This window comes from Lynx rufus, unplaced genomic scaffold (genome assembly GCF_022079265.1).
Source record: "Lynx rufus isolate CCGP_SWC_20201006 ecotype Redwood Valley unplaced genomic scaffold, mLynRuf1.p SCAF_17, whole genome shotgun sequence".
NCBI lineage: Eukaryota > Metazoa > Chordata > Mammalia > Carnivora > Felidae > Lynx > Lynx rufus.
This window is the reverse complement of record NW_025814831.1, coordinates 11,353,929-11,372,082: the sequence shown is the minus strand read 5'-3', so window position 1 is coordinate 11,372,082 and position 18,154 is coordinate 11,353,929. Positions and strand designations below refer to the sequence as shown.

Genomic DNA, 18,154 nt, shown 5'->3' with positions numbered 1-18,154 from the left:
ATGCTGGTGTTATTTTGATAGGGGTTGCATTGAATATGTAGATTGCTTTGGGTAGTATTGACATTTTAGCATCCTTTCTTGGTAAAAACCCTCAAGAAAGTAGGGATAGGAGGAGCATACCTTGAGATCATAAAAGCCATATATGAACGACCCAACTCTAATATCATCTTCAATGGGGAAAAACTGACAGCTTTCCCCCTAAGGTCAGGAACAAGACAGGGATGTCCACTCTTGCCACTGTTAATTCAACATAGTATTGGAAGTCTTAGCCTCTGCAGTCAGACAGCACAAAGAAATAAAAGGCATCCAAATCGGCCAGGAGGAGGTCAAACTTTCACTCTTCGCAGATGAGATGATACTCTATATGGAAAACCCAAAAGATTCCACCGAAAAACTGCTAGAATTGTTGTTTTATTTAAATTAGATTCTTGCTTTATAGAGATACTGTCCTGACCCTGACAGTGATACCTGGTTGACTTGAACGTCTTCCACAGTCTTTATAGATGTTGCTTTCTTGATTGTCACAGTGTGAGGAGGTGAATTATGTTTCCACAGATTTGGAAATTATGTCCTGGGGGTGATCACTGCTTTCTTTAGGCCCTCTTCACTCCAGTATACTCCCCTCAGTCCTATCATTAGCATTAGAGAAAAGGCAGCATTTCAGGCAGCTTTTGCATATTGATTTTGGGTGGACTGAGGAGCTTTTAAATTTTATAACTGACTTGTTTGTGTTACATTTCCTCCAATTTGGGGCCTCATTTGCTGTAATATCAGTCAAATGAACCAACAGGAACCCCTGTATATTGTTGGGGACTCTCTTTCCAGGTCATATTATCCACCCCTAGATTTCCGTGATCCTCTCCATGACGTAATTTCCAAATCTGTGGCTGTAGCCTTGGGCTTTTCATGTGAACTATAGGCCGGGTCTCTTTGCTCAGTGTGTCCACTAGGATGTCTCTTCCAGAATGGCCTGCTGGCTTTGCAAACTCAGCATGCCCCAAACTGAATTCATCACCTTTTATCTGAATGTGCCTTCTCCTGTTACTGGAGCCTGACCATCCTTTTAAATCATACTGGAGGGAGACCTGGGAATGATTTTGTACTCTTCCTCAGCAATTGGTTTTGTCTCAAGTCCTGTTGATCTTATTTCTGCAAGAAGCCATTTCTTCTTTTTCCACTCTAATTTAGCTACACAGAATCAGAGTGCTTGGTTTTTATTGTTTTCTTTCTACTTCCAGAGCACGGTGACTGGCAAATCGTAAGTGTTCAGTACATCTTTATAAATAAACGATTGAATGAATCCCATCTAGCAGGGAACCTTTGAATGTACTGTTCTCTCTACTCTCCCTTTTCACCTATTTCTGCCCATTTTTTGGGTCTCAGCTCTTCAGGGAAGCTCCCCCTTGGCCTCCAAGTTAAGTGATGTTCTCAATAGTACTCTGTACTGTTCCTTCATAGATCTTGACACAGTTGAGATGATTGAATTGATTGTTGTTTACTACTTGTCTTCTCTGACTGCGAAGCTCTAATAAGGCAAGGGCCGTGTCTCCTGTACCCACCATATGCCTGTCAGGGCTTTGTTCACTGTCCAGTGTATAATAAGCACTTAGCGTTCGCTGTCTGTGGCGAGGCAGAAAGTGTCATTAGGTGATGTTGGAGAATCCGGAACCAGCAGGTCCTGATTATAAGTACTTCCTGAATTATTGAGCATATCAGTCCTCCTGTGTTCTATAGGTTAAGGAATCAGGTCTCTTCCCCTTCCTGTGATGGCTGCTTATCATCTTTTCTTCCTGTAGGTGCCAGGGATTTGGCCTGCTTTTGTCTCGTTTTACTATTCTGTTTTCCCTCTCGGGTTTCTCGCTTACTGGGTTGGCAGCTATGTAAACCAGCTGTTTCTCCGCTATCCCTTCTCCCCTGCTCTGTCCTGTTATGTTTATATATTCCTTAAAACTATTTTTAAAAAGATTTTTACTACTCTGTTAATGGAGAAGTAGAAAGACTGACTAAAAAATAATTAGTGAGATTACATTGTTCCCAGAAGTCTTTCAAGTTTGTATAGTTATTCCTGAACTCCTATTTTGCATACCTTTCAACGCATCTGCTATAGCTTATTTATTTAGGGCAGACCTTTGTAATCTATCCTCTGTGGAGCAATGATTTTCTACTGTTTTTTTTTTTTTTTTAACATGACCCATAGTAAGAAATACATTTTAAATTTGTGACCTGGCATGTCTACACGTTTTTGTGTGTGTATGTATTAATATATACACATATGTGTGTGCGTGTGTGTGTGTGTATATATATATATGTATATATATATATATATATATAAAACTGAACCTAAATTTTAATAATATTTATGTATAATAAAATAAAAACATATCAAAGTTAATGTCATATATAGTTTCGATCTAGTTAATAATTGCCCCTTAATAAGTTCTTTCCCCACCAGGACAAGTAAGGATAATGCTCATCTTGTAAACTGCGTGAGATCGGATGTGGGGTGTGAGGGAGAAGGGGAAGCGAATGTAATCCCAAGATGTATACCTGGCGAGTCAGACGGCTGTTTGTCCCTCTGTTGGTAGACCAAGGGGAAGGGAACTCTGTTGATACATGAAGCTGGAGAGCCACTCAAAAGGAAGTACTCTCTGTAGAACTGGTAGGACTTGGTTCAATCAAGAGAGGAGTTTGTCTCTTCTTCGCACTGAACACGCACCTTCTGCAGGCTCTGTTGATGTGACATTGTGATAGTAAAAGAGAGTGGAAATTGTCAGTTAAAGAATTTATTGTAACATGAGTATTGCTCGGTAAATCACATGACTTTTTCTCTTGCAGCATTATCAACTTGGAGACATTTTTAGGCTGACGGGTTAGCCCCTTCTTATGATGTGACATTATCCTGGGTCTAGCAGCCATAGGTTAGGTTTGGGCTTAGAAGTCATAGGTTGGAATCTGACCTGGCTCTAATCTTCAGTAGTTGGTTGACTTTGGGTAGGTTGCTTCCCATCCGCGGCCACTCTCCCCCCCCCCCCCGCCTCAGTTTTCCTCATTTGTAAAGTAAGGATAGAAATATATTGCTCCTACATCGTGAAGATTATTGTGATTATGTGAAGTGTCTTGCCTGGCACATAGTAGATCCTTAAAAATTAATTTTACTTTTACTCTTTGTCTGGTGCTATTAAAAAATACAATATGTTTCTATGATTCTAAGCATAATGACTAAGCAAGGTTGAATGGTTCCCTAACTATATAAACCTTTTAGATTGATACTTTGAAGGTATAACATTATTAAGGATTCAATTTTATGGTGCTAACATATGAAAATATGCCACATTTGGAAGATTACGGATATTGTGGGCTTTAGATTCCTGAGTCATCTTTGTCTTAAAAGAAGGTTTTGTCTTTCTTGGAAGTTTAATTCCCTGAGCTCATCATTTAATTTATTTTGCTGTATTCCTTGAAACAAATCGTTAAATGATTTACTTTGGGTAAAGAAATAATTAAATGTCAACTACGTGAAGTTTACTTTTCATTGCAAACTCAAAACAAGGCCCGTAAGGCATCTGCTTCCTTGTTACAAATTCAAACACATTATCGACAGCTTCTGTGTTATATTTTTGAGTTTGAAATGAGAGCTGCTAGGATTAGGATCACAGACTGTGTATATACAAACCATTTAAGATCCTACACGAAGTTCAACAGCAGCGAAGCTAGAGTTCTCCGATTAATTTCCTCTAGTAGTGACTGATCGTGTTATGTCATCAGTTTTTGGATAGCTTCCCTTCCTTCCCCTCTCCCTTTCTCCAGTGGTTTAGGATCAAATACACAGTGAGGGTTGGCTAGCTAGGAAAAGAGATAGGAGTTTTTGCTATATTGTCAGAATGCTTGGTGTGTGCATCTGTCTTCCTCATTAGATTTTGAGCCCTTAGAAGGTTGAGGCAACGTGGTATTGTCAGTCTCCAGATCTCTTCTAAACATGTGGCTCTATTCTTTGTGGAAGGGTATGGGTTTATTTTTCTTTCTTTCTTTTTCTTTTTTTAAACGTTTATTCATTTTTGAGAGCCAGAGACAGAGTGTAAGCAGCGGAGGGACAGAGAGAGAGGGAGACACAGAATCCGAAGCAGGCTCCAGGCTCTGAGCTGTTAGCGCAGAGCCCGACGCAGGGCTCAAACCCACGAACCGTGATATCATGACCTGAGTTGAAGTCAGACACCTAACTGACTGAGCCACCCAGGTTCCCCAGGGCATGTGTTTCTTAAACTAGCACAGATAGTCTTATTTTTGGAGACCCAAGATAATGTTCATGAAAGTGGTTTGGGCAATACAATATATTAAGAATTTCTGGACTTTTTTTTTTTTTTTCTATAATGGTGAAGAAATACATTTTTTTCAAACTTTATTTTCTCCTATATAACATAAAATCTGTGGGAGATAAGCTTAGGAAACCCCTGGGCTTACACCAGTGGGTTGATAAGGCATAAAGAAATATAAAGTCATAAAATGCTCACACCTGAGTTTAGGTAAACCAGATAGGCACCCCAATAATAGGGGGGTGCAAAGGCACCCCATGAATAGGGACGTGCAAAGGTGCCAGGATTAGGGAGGTGCAATGGTACTCCAAAATAGAGGGGTTGCAGAGCCCTTAAAATAGGGAGAGGCAAAGGCCTAAAATATAAATGGCACAAAGGTGCCCAATACATAGGTATATGAAATAAACAAGATTAGATATTCAAGATGGAGGTACCCCCAATTTAGTACTAAAGCAGAAAAGCTGCTTTCACAGGAGAATAGGGCCAGGTTAGGTAAATTGGTGAATTGGAGTATGGACCACTGTGCGGCAGGCAAAGCAGCCCAGAGTGGAGATGGTAAATGAAAGAAAAGTTGCCTTATCAACCCTGAGGTTACTCCTCATATCTGTCTCATCCTCTAGGCTAGCTAAGATAAACAGAAGTGCTGCCTCATGTCTGCTCTTTTTTTTTTAATTTTATTTTTTATTTTTTAAAATTTACATCCAAATTAGCATATAGTGTGACAGTGATTTCAGGAGTAGATTCCTTAGTGCCCTTTACCCATTTAGCCCATCCCCCTTCCCACAACCCCTCCCATAACCCTCAATTTGTTTTCCATATTTATGAGTCTCTTCTGTTGTGTCCCCCTCCCTGTTTTTATATTATACTTATCTTTCTCTTATCTTTTATATTATACTTATCTTACCCTTCAGTTCCATCCACGTAGTTGCAAATGGCAAGATTTCATTCTTTTTGATTGCCAAGTAATACTCCAGTGTGTGTGTGTGTGTGTGTGTGTGTGTGTGTATGTATACACACCACATTTTCTTTATCCATTCATCCATCGGTGGACATTTGGGCTCTTTCCATACTTTGGCTATTGTTGATAGTGCTGCTGTAAACATGGGGGTGCCTGTGTCCCTTCGAAACAGCACACCTGTATCCCGTGGATAAATGCCTAGTAGTGCAATTGCTGGGTTGTAGGGTAGTTCTATTTTTAGTTTTTTGAGGAATCTCCATACTGTTTTCCAGAGTGGCTGCACCAGCTTGCATTGCCATGGTCCTTTTTTTGATTTCCCACAAATGATCACTCTGTTTCCCTCCAGCATCATCGAGGATCAGCTTTTTTTGAAATCATATGTTTTAAAAAGCATTAGCATTACACAACCTAGTTATACAGTTTCTCTAGTAATTCTCCACAGCTTAGGGGCAGGAATGGGACGGAGAACACGGATGGATGAGTTTGGTATTGGCTGGAGGCACAGGTTGGAAGGGAGAGGCAGTGTCGTGCGTGGGTTTTGGAGTTGTACAGTCTGGGTAACTCTGTGCGGTAATCTTTCTAAATCCTACTGACCTCATCTATAAAATGGAGCTAATAAAAGTACCTAATCGACCTCATGAGATTGGGAGAGTTAAATAATACGACTGCGGGTGAGGAGCTCATTGACCATAATGCGGGGCAGGCAGAGTATTAGATACTATGTTTGTTGTTGTTGCTGCCAGGGAGGAGGAGAATTGAAGAAGGAGGTGATTGGTGAGAGTGTACGTAGTTGGAGTAACAGCCAGGTAGGTTCACGCTGGGGAGAAAGAAAGAGACACTAGGAGAAATATTAGAAACTGGAGAATCAGAAGGAATCGACAAGTTAGAAGTGGGATGAGGGTGAAAAATGGATTTAGCGATAGAGATGTAGAAAAGTAAGAGTTTATGGGCAGCAAGTGAGATCCCAGGGTTTGAGACTCTCTTAGAGATGAGCTTTTCTAGGTAAGGGTGTAAGATCCAGCCTGTGACCATGGCTGCTGATGTGAAGTGGAGACGAATTCAGTTTAAATCAACAAATATTGATGGAGATTTTCCTGCGTGCTAGATATTGTGCTAAGAATTGGAGAATGTAAAATTTGGGCGGAACCTCATTGGATTAGAGGGGGTCAAGAACTGGCTGTTTGCTATTCCCCTGAATGCTAAGGTTACCCATGACAATGGCAGGAGCTTGGTGACCAGGAAGACTGAAACTATTACACCAAAAAATGCTTGAGTGGATTGGCTTGTTTTTCATTGGTTGAAGATGGGACTATAAATGGCTCTTTATAATAGGCGCATCTCCCAGTGGGACTACGATAATTAGTAACATTAATTTAGAATTTAGAAGATAGCTGTCCTAAATTCATTTATTTAACTAGTCTTTTTTTTTCCTTCCTCTTTCCTTTTTAGCCACTAGTGTATATATTAGATGATTAACCCAGTTCTTTTTAGTTTTAGGGGAATGGTTTGCTGAGTGGGCTTGTGTCCTCTTTGTTTCGGAGTGAGTATTCTAGAAAGGGAACATGTGCCAAAGAATAGCACAACTGGGGCAAGGAGGAACAGCTCATTTTGTAGCCAGGATGATGGTTCCTTGTGCCTTTCAGTTGCAAGTTGTAGGTTTTGAAGTCTAGAAATCTTACTTTGTAAAAAAAAAAAAAAAAATTATAACATCGATGAAACATTTATTTTAAAATTACGTATCCTATATCAATAAGCCAAATTTTATGCTGGTGACTTAAATCTGATTGTCTTTGGGCTCGTTCCAATCAGTGAGGCTCGCACAGATCCACGCATATGTGGTTTATTCATCTGGTGACCAAAGTCAGCAGGGGACAGTGGCAGGTGCACAGCACCCAAGACATTTCCAGGCATGCAAGCTCAGTATCTCACTTTAGTATCTGGCCAAGTCTACTCTTGGCTGCGTCTCCTGTGTCTGATCCACATCCCCGTCCCACACTTCTCCGTGTGCTTGTCTCTAATGCGCATTTGAGTAGACTACATGTTACTCCACGGCGGCTAACTGTTGGCCGCCACGTCACTTGGAACACTCTTACTGTGAAGAGGAGCCCTGGTGCCAGGACTGACAGCGGCGGTGAACAAATTACTCCACATCAGGCGGGCCTTCTGCCTCCTTTGGGCAGACCGCGGCTGTGCCCTTGGTTTATTTCACTCAGCGAGTCTAAAAAATGTGAAGGATTTTGCAGTGTCCTCTTTTTATCATTATTGTTTTTTTGAATTTTTAATTCTTTCTCTGTCATGGTAGCTCTCCTGGTTTTGTCTCCAGAGCAGCAGCATCTGCATCACCTGGGAACTTGTGAGAAATCAGGTTCTCAGGCCTCACCAGGATCTACTGAATCCTCATCCCTGAATGGTAGGGCTTAGTTTTAACAGGTGCCCCAGGGGGATTCTGGTACACGGTAAAGTTTGGGAACCACTGCTCTGGCATATTGTGGTTACCAACCCGTACACACTTCCTCGAGGTGTTTGACTTAGTAAATTCCTGCTGAGCTCACTGTATAAATTGGAGACATGAAATCGCCAGTGTTGGAAGTCAGTAATATCTAATGTTGGCAACCTCGTATGGTTCAGCTAATAGTTACTTTGTGTAAAGTAGGGTTTCTTACACATTTTTCTCCTTGAGCGGGAGAAGGGGCAGGCATAAGTTATCTGTAGAAATTAAATTTAGATTTTATGTGTGTTAGAGATGGTGGTGCTGACAATGGGGGGTCACTTTCTTTGTATGTTTTCTCACGTCCTATTTACGGTAAGCAGTGTTACCTGTAGGCTGTTAATTTGGTTTTCTAATACCTCACTGCTCTCAAAATGTAATGGCAATCTGATTTTATTTCTGAGTAACTTGGTGATGTTGCCAAACGATTTTCTTTTGCTTTAAAGTCCGGCACATCTCAGTGTTGGTTATGCTAGATTGATTTTCTCAGGTAAATGGTGTGCTCTTTTGAATTTTTTTTTGTTTAAAAGAAGTTTTATAATTTTTTCTTTTTGAAACACATCCCTTACTTTGGATTTTTTCTTTGGGGACTCCTATTAAAAGTAGGAGTTGGGTCTTCTTTGCCTATCTTTCATATCGCTTTCTCTCAAATCTTTTTCATCTTCTTGTACTTAAAAATTTTTCTTCTTTCTACCTTGTATTTTTCTGAGGGCATTATCTAATGTATTCATGCACCCTTGTGTTCTTTCTAGTTTAGTGTTTTTTGAAATATTTTCTTTCATTTCTTTCCTGAGTTCTGTCACCTGACTTTGAGTTTTCATAATTATGAATGACATGTTTTTTTTTCCCCATACCTTACACGTTTTCTTTCTTTCTTTTTTCCTTTTTTGCTTGCGGAGAAATAGTAGTTTATAGTTAGCTGTTTGTGGGCATGTCTGTCTTTCACTGTCTTTTTTTTAATGTTTGTTTATTTTTCAGAGTTGGGGGGAGAGGGGCAGAGAGAGAGGGAGACAGGATCGCAAGCGGGCTCTGCGCTGACAGCAGAGAGACTGATGCGGGGTTCAAACTCACAGACCTCGAGATCATGACCTGAGCTGAAATCAAGAGTTGGATGCTTAAGCCGCTGAACTACCCAGGCACCCCTTGGGGTAGTTTTTCTAATTTCAGGATTCTAGAGCTCCCTCATATATTTCTAGCTTGTGTTCAAAATAGGATGCCTTACTTTCTGAGGTTTCTGGGCTCCATGTCTCTACGTTTATTTGGAACTTGTCTTCTCTTTGTGATCTGTTTCTATTTTGTTGAGTTCAGATTCTATTTCCTAGAATTTTTCTTCAGTGTGGGCCTTTGTTCTAGATGTTTTGAGAACTCATAAGGATAAGACTGGGTGAGCTCTTTCAGGCATTCTTATGGACACATTGAGCTCATTAGGTACTGGCTATTCAAAATCTTTCATAGTTTTAGCTGCTGTCCATATGTGCATGTGTCTTGGGTTTATGTGGGAAATCTTATCACTTGCTTATGTTGTTGTGCATGAGTTTTTTTTATTTTACTCTCCTAGTTGCTCTGTTTTTATGGTGAATTCAGGAAAATTTTAAAAACTATGTGTCTACTGCTGCCGTCTTCCTAGGTGGCCTTCTATCAGTCTTTTTGTATTTATATCCTTTATTTTGTACAGATTTAATGAAGTATTATTAGCATGCAAAGAGCTGCACATATTTAAAATGCAATCTGATGAGTTTTGTCATAGGTATGTGCCCATGAAATCTTCACCGTGATCAAGATAATAAAACTGTCCGTCACCCTTGAAACTTTTCTCATGCCCCTTGGTAATCCCAACTTCATTTTTCCCCCATTGTCCTAACAATGGCTGATCTGCTTTCTGTCCCTATAGTTTAATGTGCAATCCCTGTAATTTTATATGAACGGAATCATACAGTAGTATGTGTTGTTTTTAACACGGTATCGTTCATCCAGCATAATTGTTTTGAAATTCATCCATGTTGTGTGTATCAATAGTTTATTCCTTTTTGTTGCTAATAGTATTCTGCTGTATAGATATGTTAGAATTTGGTTATCTGCCTGCCCTTTTCGTGAGCATTTGGGTTGTTTCATTCAGTTTTTGTCTATTACAAATAAAGCCATGAGAAGTATTCGTGTTCTGGTGTTTCTGTGAATACATGCGTTTGTTTCTCTTGAGTGTAAATACCTAAGAGTGGAAAATCTAGGTTGTTTGGTAGGCGTACGTGTAAGCTTTTAAGAGATTGTCAAACTTTCCCAAAGTAGTTGTACCGTTTCCCATTTCCATTGGTAGTAGATGAGAGTTCTTACTCTTGCCGACGTTTGGTATGTTCAGTCTTTATAAATGTAGTCATTCTGGTGGATGTGCGGTGGTATCTTTTGTGGTTGTAATTTGAATTTACCTAGTGATTAGTTGTGTTGAGCATCTTTTTGATGTGATTGTTTGCCATTTGTATAGTTTCTTTGGTGAAGTTTTGAGACCTTTTGTCTGTTTTTTATTGGATGTTCTTTTTGTTTTGTTTTGGATGTTCTTACTATTATTTAGTTTGAGTGCTTTGTATATTCTAGGTAGAAGTTGTGGTTGGAGATACATCTTGCAGATATTTTATGCCAGTCTGTGGCTTGCCTTTTTGTTTTTGTGACAGTGCCTTTGAAAAGCAAATGTTGTTAATTTTGACGAAGTTCTTTTTATTTTTTTCTTTTATAATTTATGTCTTTTGTGTCCTATTTAGGAAGTATTTGTCAAACCCAAGGTCACTAAGATTTTCTGCTAAGTTTTCCTTTAGAAGTTTTATAGTATTGGCTCTTTTTTTTTAAATGTTTGTTTATTTTTGACAGAGAGAGAGAGAGAGAGAGAGAGAGAGAGAGAGAGAGAGACAGAGACAGAGCACGAGTGGGGGAGGGGCAGAGAGAGAGGGAGATAAAGAATCCGAAGCAGGCTCCAGGCTCCAAGCTATCAGCACAGAGCCTGACGCGGGGCTGGAACTCACAGACCGTGAGATCGTGACTTGAGCCGCAGTCGGACGCTCAACCCACTGAGCCACCCAGGCGCCCCAGTGTTGGCTCTCACATTCAAGCCTGTAATCCACGTTGAGTTAATTTTTTATATATTGCTTCAGGTTGGGGAGAGTTTCATTATGCTGTACATATGGTTATCCATTTGTTACAACATCATTTGTTGAAAAGATGATCAGTTTCCTCATTGAATCATCTTGTCACCTTTGTCAAAAATCAATCACTTATTTCAATTTGGGTCTATTTCCTGGACACTCTATTCTTTTTCATCGATCTACATGACTATCTTTATGCCAGTTGACATAGTATCTTGTTTATTGTTGCTTTATAATAAGTTGTGAAATAAGATAGTATTAGCTCTGCTACAACCTTGTTTGTATTCAAATTTGCTTTGATTATTTCAGATCCTTTGCATCTCCATATAAATTTTATTTTTGCTGTAGACGATCATGTTGTCTGTGAACAAAGCCAATTTGACTTTTTTCTTTGCAATCCATAAGCCTTTAATTTCTTTTTACTGCTTATTGCCCTGGCTCAACACAAACCTCCAACACAATGTTGAATAAACGTGGTAATGTGAACATCTTTCTCTTGTTCCTGATCAGGGAGAAAGCATTCATTCTTCTTCCATTAAGTGTGATGTAAGCTGTAAGTTTTTCATAGATGCCCTTTATCTGAAGGGCATTCTTCCTTTCATAGGATTTTTTGGTTTGCTGATGGTTTTATTTATTTTTTTTTTAATTTTTTTTTCAACGTTTATTTATTTTTGCGACAGAGAGAGACAGAGCATGAACGGGGGAGGGGCAGAGAGAGAGGGAGACACAGAATCGGAAACAGGCTCCAGGCTCCGAGCCATCAGCCCAGAGCCTGACGTGGGGCTCGAACTCACGGACCGCCAGATCGCGACCTGGCTGAAGTCGGACGCTTAACCGACTGCGCCACCCAGGCGCCCCAGATGATAGTTTTAAATCAGTAATGAATGCTAGATTTGTCAGATTTCTACATCTTTTGAGATGCTCATGTATTTAAAGAATTCTGTCGTATCGATTGATTTTTTAAAATAGAACTTTTTATTTTGAGATAATTGCAGGTTTATATACTGTAGTAAGAAATAATACAGTGATCCCCACATACCCTTTACCTGGTTTCCCCCATAGGAACATCTTGAAAAATTATAGTACAATATCACAACCGGGATATTGATATTGATATGATCAAGATAGGTAAGATTTCTATCACTGTATAGTTATGTTCATTTCTCTCCTACCCTATACCCATCTTTAACAAACCCTGGAAACCACTAATCTGGTTCTCCATTTGTATAATTTTTGTCTTTTCAAGAATTCAAGTTACTTTGCCTTTCCATATAAATTTTAGAAATATCTTGTCTACGTCTCCCAAAAATCTTGTTTAGATTTTTGATATAAATTGTGTTAAACTCATACTTCTGTTTTTCATTTTCCAAATGTAACGTATTTATAATTTCAGTGTTCATGTGTTGAATTTGGTCAAATGTTTTTTCTGCATTGATTGATATGATCATGCGTATTGTTCTTCTTTAACCCATTAATATAATAGATTACACTGATTTTGGATAATGAACCAGCCTCGCATCCCTGGAGTAAAACCCATTTGATCATGGTTTATAATTTCTCCTTTTGCATGTTACTGTATTTTGTTTGCTAATATTTTGTTAAGAATTTTTGAATCTGAGGGGCACCTGGGTGGCTCAGTCAGCGAAGTGTCCAACTCTTTTTTTTTTAAGTGTAATTTATTGTCAAGTTAGCTAACATACAGTGTATACAGTGTGCTCTTGTCTTTGGGAGTAGAGTCCCATGATTCATCGCTCACATAGAACAATCTAGTGCTCATCCCAACAAGTGCCCTCCTCAATGCTCATCACCCATTTTACCCTCTTCATGTCACCCCCCCCCCCCCACCAACCCTCAGTTTATTCTCCGTATTTAAGAGTCTCTTATGGTTTGCCTCCCTCTCTGTTTGAAACTATTTTTTCCCCTTCCCTTCCCCCATGGTCTTCTGTTAAGTTTCTTGAATTCCACATATGAATGAAAACATATGATATCTGTCTTTCTCTGACTTATTTCACTTAGCATAATATCCTTCAGTTCCATCCACGTTGTTGCAAATGGCAGGATTTTATTCTTTCTCATTGCCAAGTAGTATTCCTTTATATATATAACCCACATCTTTTTTTTTTTTTTTAGTTTTTTTTTCAACGTTTTTTATTTATTTTTGGGACAGAGAGAGACAGAGCATGAACGGGGGAGGGGCAGAGAGAGAGGGAGACACAGAATCGGAAACAGGCTCCAGGCTCTGAGCCATCAGCCCAGAGCCTGACGCGGGGCTCGAACTCACGGACCGCGAGATCGTGACCTGGCTGAAGTCGGACGCTTAACCGACTGAGCCACCCAGGCGCCCCTCACCCACATCTTCTTTATCCATTCATCAGCTAATGGACATTTGAGCTCTTTCCATAATTTGGCTATTGTTGATAGTAAGTGTCCAACTTTGATGTCGGCTCAGGTCATGATCTCACTGCCTGTGAGATCAGGCCCTGCATTGGGCTATGTGCTGACCATGGAGTATGCCTGGGATTCTCTCTTCCCTCTCTTTCTGCCCTTCCCTCACTCATGCGCTATCTCTCTCTCTCTCTCTCTCTCTCTCAAAATAAATAAACTTAAAAAAGTTTTTGCATCTGAAAAAAAAGTTAAAAAAAATTAAACAAACAAAAAAAAAACCAACAGAGATTTAGTCTCTCATGGGTTTGGAGGCCAGAAGTCTGAAATCAGTATCACCAAGTTGAAATGTGGGTGTCAGTGGGGCTTTAAGGAGAATCTGTTGTTTGCCTCTTCCAGCTTCTGGGGGTTGTTGGTATCCCCTGACTTGTGGTGGCATTGTTCCCGTCTCTGTTCTGTGATCAGATTTCTTTCTCCTGTTCTGTCTTCTCTGAGTGTGTCTTTTCAACGTTTATTTATTTTTGGGACAGAGAGAGACAGAGCATGAACGGGGGAGGGGCAGAGAGAGAGGGAGACACAGAATCGGAAACAGGCTCCAGGCTCTGAGCCATCAGCCCAGAGCCTGACGTGGGGCTCGAACTCCCGGACCGCGAGATCGTGACCTGGCTGAAGTCGGACGCTTAACCGACTGCGCCACCCAGGCGCCCCTCTGAGTGTGTCTTTTAAGGACAATTGTTATTGGGGTTATGGCCTAGTTGGATCATCCAGGATGGTCTCTTGGTCTCAAGATCCTTTTTCAAATTAAGATAACATTCACAGGTTCCAGGGTTAGGCTGCAGACATGTCTTATGGAAGGCCACCACTTGACCCACTAGAAGTACAGTTGATCCTTGAACAACACGAGTTTGAACTGCACAGGCCCGCTTATATGCAAAATTTTTTCAGTACATACCTTACAGTATTGTGAATGTATTTATCTCTTCCTTATGAGTTTATGAAGAATATTTTATTTTCTCTAGCTTACTTTATTATAAGATTATAGTATATAAAATATATAGAAAATATATGTTTATCAACTATTTATGTTATTGGTAAGGCTTCCAGTCAATAGTAGTTATGTTTTGGGGGAGTCAAAGTTATATGCCGATTTTTGACTGTGTTGGGGGAGGGCACTCCTAGCCCTCATGTTGTTCAAGGGGCATCTGTAGCATACGCAACTTTAATTTCCCTTTTTTGATCTTCTCATCTTGGCCTAGGTCCCCCATTTCACTCGCTACTCATTTCCTTTTTGGTTTTTTGTCTTTTAAAGTATTCACTTTGAGAGCGTCAAGGATAGTGAAAGGATTGTGCTGACTATATTTCACTCCCATATTGCTACAGGGGGAAAGCTATTCTTCACAATGGGGCAGCTCTGGGTAGAATCAGAATATGCTTCTTCTTAACAGAACTTATTAAACTTGGCAGCCCATAAATATAATACTGTAAGAAGTCCCTTTAAGAAACCATGTTGAGGTCTTTTTTTTTTTTTTTTAATTTTTTTTTTTTCAACGTTTTTTATTTATTTTTGGGACAGAGCGAGACAGAGCATGAACGGGGGAGGGGCAGAGAGAGAGGGAGACACAGAATCGGAAACAGGCTCCAGGTTCTGGGCCATCAGCCCAGAGCCCGATGCGGGGCTCGAACCCACGGACCGTGAGATCATGACCTGGCTGAAGTCGGACGCTTAACCGACTGCGCCACCCAGGCGCCCCTAGAAACCATGTTGAGGTCTTACAGAGAATCAAAAAAGTTCTGTTTGAAGAGATAAGTAAAAATCATTTCAATTAACATGAATATCATGGCATCAGCAATTAATTAACACGTCAGTTGGTATCGGGTAAAAAAAAGGGGCATTTCCATATGAAGTGATGCCACATTTACTAGTATCTTTTTAATGCATATTTCAGGTACATGCACATGTTGCTTAGCTAATGCTTTAAAAACAAAGACATTTCTGCACGGAAATTGTTTTTCAGAAGAATCTGAACACCCTTAACAAGCTAGTTAGGCCCGTAGAGTGTCACTGAGATTATTTTGGTAAAGGCTTAGTGACCTAATGAATGTTATATCTAAAAGGTACTGTATGAATACATCTCACTGACTTTTAAGGAAACTGAATATATCTTTCAGAAGTTTCTGGCAACTCTTAGTGTCAGCCTAGTGCAACAGTGACTTCACTGTGCCAGAAAAAAGTTGTGTGAATCTGCAGTAGTCTATTTTGTTGCTATCCCTGCTCTTGTTATGGTTAATACTTAACCATGGTGAAAATTTACATCTCTGTATTTTTTTTTAGAAAGTAGAGTAAACTGGCAGATCACAGGGAAAAATGAGGTAGAATTTTAAAGTAAGTATTTAAAAATTGCCTCAAGACTTTTAGATTTAAGACATGTATGTAGAGAGAGAATCGCGTTGTAGCATAAGCGTGATTAATATCTTCATGCGTTTGTTATAAGATTTGCTTAATGAAATTTCGGTCTGGTTTTACTTTTATAACTAAATGCTGTGTTTCAAGTTTAAAACTTTGTCAAATATCTCAGTGTTTATCATGAAAAGCAGATTAATCCCTGCCTTTTATGGTTGTAACCCAGGCATTTGGCTTGTAATTACAAATTTTAAATCTGTGTTTTCTTTGTAAGTGCTGGTCAAGATATCCAAGGAACAAGTGTGATTGCAAATCTTCCATTTTTGGTGCGACAGAATCCTGCTGAGACCCTTCGGAGAGTCTTGCCGAAAGTTAGAGTAAGTTGGTACAAAATAAGATTCGAATTTACCGTTTTTCCAGTAGCACAGTTGTCGTTGTCAGGAAATTTCAGAGCTTTGGATGGCCGATCTTTTGTGCCTAATCGCGGAGTGGAGGACGCATTAATATACACATTTTGAATTATGATGACAATATTTAGGGAAATTAACTGATGAAAACGGGGGAATACAGACCTTAAGTTGTAAATGTTTCTTAGTTATTTTCTCAGCAGAGACATTTTATTTAATAAAGTTAGGTTTTCAGTAGCTCAAAAATACCTTAATTAGTCTTATGAAATCATAGCTGTCTTATTTGGTATTCTGTTGACTTAAATTTATATTAATAGTATTTCTACAACACTGAAAATGTAATTTAACTATTATTCCTAATAATTACCTTCTGGTGACTTCTACAGAATCACCAAATAAAGATTGAATTGTGGCCATCACATTTTTAGTTTTATACTTACTGCTTCCTATATTCCTTCAGAGTTAAGTTTTCCTGCTTTAAACAAAAATCTTTGATCAGAACATTCTTTTCTCTAATGTCTATTGATTATTAATATATAATATTAAATATTTGATACATAGTATTTGTTATTTATCTGTAGCTGTGTGCAAAGTGTTGTTCTTATCTGTAAGAACCGGAATGAGCAAAACAGACAACAGCCTGTATGTCCTCAGGGAGCTTATCTATTCATGGGGTCAGGGAGGTTATATACCAATGGGGACCATGGTTGCTAATAGTGACTTTTGTATACTTTCTTTGTCTTTCTGTTTGGTTATAACTTGTTTGTAATTTTGTAATTAATTTATATGTATTTAAAATACTACAGTTATTAGTGTATTCTTGAATTTTATTCTTAGGCATATATAACGTGGTTCTAGTTGCTGTGATTTAGGTCAGGGATATAGCATGTTATTTTTACAAGATGCCCACATTTCTGTGCAGCAGAAATGAATTTTTTTTCTGGGTACAGTGGTGAATTGAGAAAATGCTTATTTTGGTTTTGCATGTGATTCAAAAATGAATCAGACTTTTCCATAGCAATTTTCCCCAGAATCATGCTGTAATTTCAGTGGAATCAAGTCTGCACCATCCCAGTTTAATTTCACATTCAATTTCAGTGACAGTAACTACCTAAGCTTCTTAGCATGACACCTGGAAGTGGCAACTAAACTATGGTAGAAGGGATCAGGTGGTTAGGGGGCCTTGACTAAGAGATTATTGTAGGTAAGTCAATTAGATTTAAAGCTAAAAATATTGAGCATCCAATGCACTCTGTGTTGAGCATGCTAAATCTGGCTCACGGACAGCATACTGAGCATTCACGGTTTCATAAAGCAAGAATAAAAGATGAAGGGTAGAGAATAGTGACCTTTAGAGGTCTCTAAATTATTTTGAAAAAATACTATTGTTAATGAGTTCACAGTAAAGTCAAGTAGTAACTCCTGAAAAATCTTAATTTCGTGGGACTGCACAAAAAATACTGCACACTCATATATACAGTGTATTTATACAAAGAATCAAATCTGCTAAAACTATATAACTGAGTTATAGAAGGTAAGATTATAATAAGCTTTTAAGGTAATTAAAGTTAATCCATAATATAGAAGGTTAACTGAATAAATGGATATAAAGAAAATGTATACTAATGAATGTGTACTAAGAAATAAGAAAGCCTTTATTTAGTGCTGATTTTATTAAAAAAAATGTTTATTTCTTTTGAGGGAGGAGGGGAGGGGCAGAGAGAATGAGAGAGAGAGAGAGAGAGAGAGAGTGAGAGAGAGAGAGAGAGAATCCCAAGCAGGCTCTGCACCCAACGTGGGGCTCAGTCTCATGACTGCGAGATCGTGACCCAAGCCGGAATCAAGAGCCGGACGCTTAACCGACTGAGCCACGCAGGCTCCCGTTCACTCATTTCTTTAGTCAACAAGTGGCCGTCTATTTAGGACTCTCATTTATCCTGTTTTGTCCTAAAAAAGATACCAAAAGGGTGGTGGACAGTCCCAGATTAGATTCTATGTCAGAAGGGCCTAAAGACTCTGGAGAACAATTAAAGAACAATCATAGGAGACTATTTAATAGTGTGATCCTGACTTTAGGTAA

At 39.2% G+C, this 18,154-nt stretch overlaps 1 protein-coding gene across 1 annotated transcript in view; it reads left to right on the top strand.

Annotated features, from left to right (window-relative positions):
* The window catches only part of PPP4R4 (protein phosphatase 4 regulatory subunit 4), a 103,364-nt gene that overhangs the window by 20,259 nt on the left and 64,951 nt on the right, over window positions 1-18,154 (top strand). Inside the window, exon 3 of the mRNA XM_047079866.1 lies at window positions 15,942-16,044. Within this exon, the coding sequence (XP_046935822.1) occupies window positions 15,942-16,044 (103 nt within the window). The remainder of the gene's footprint in view (window positions 1-15,941; window positions 16,045-18,154) is intronic.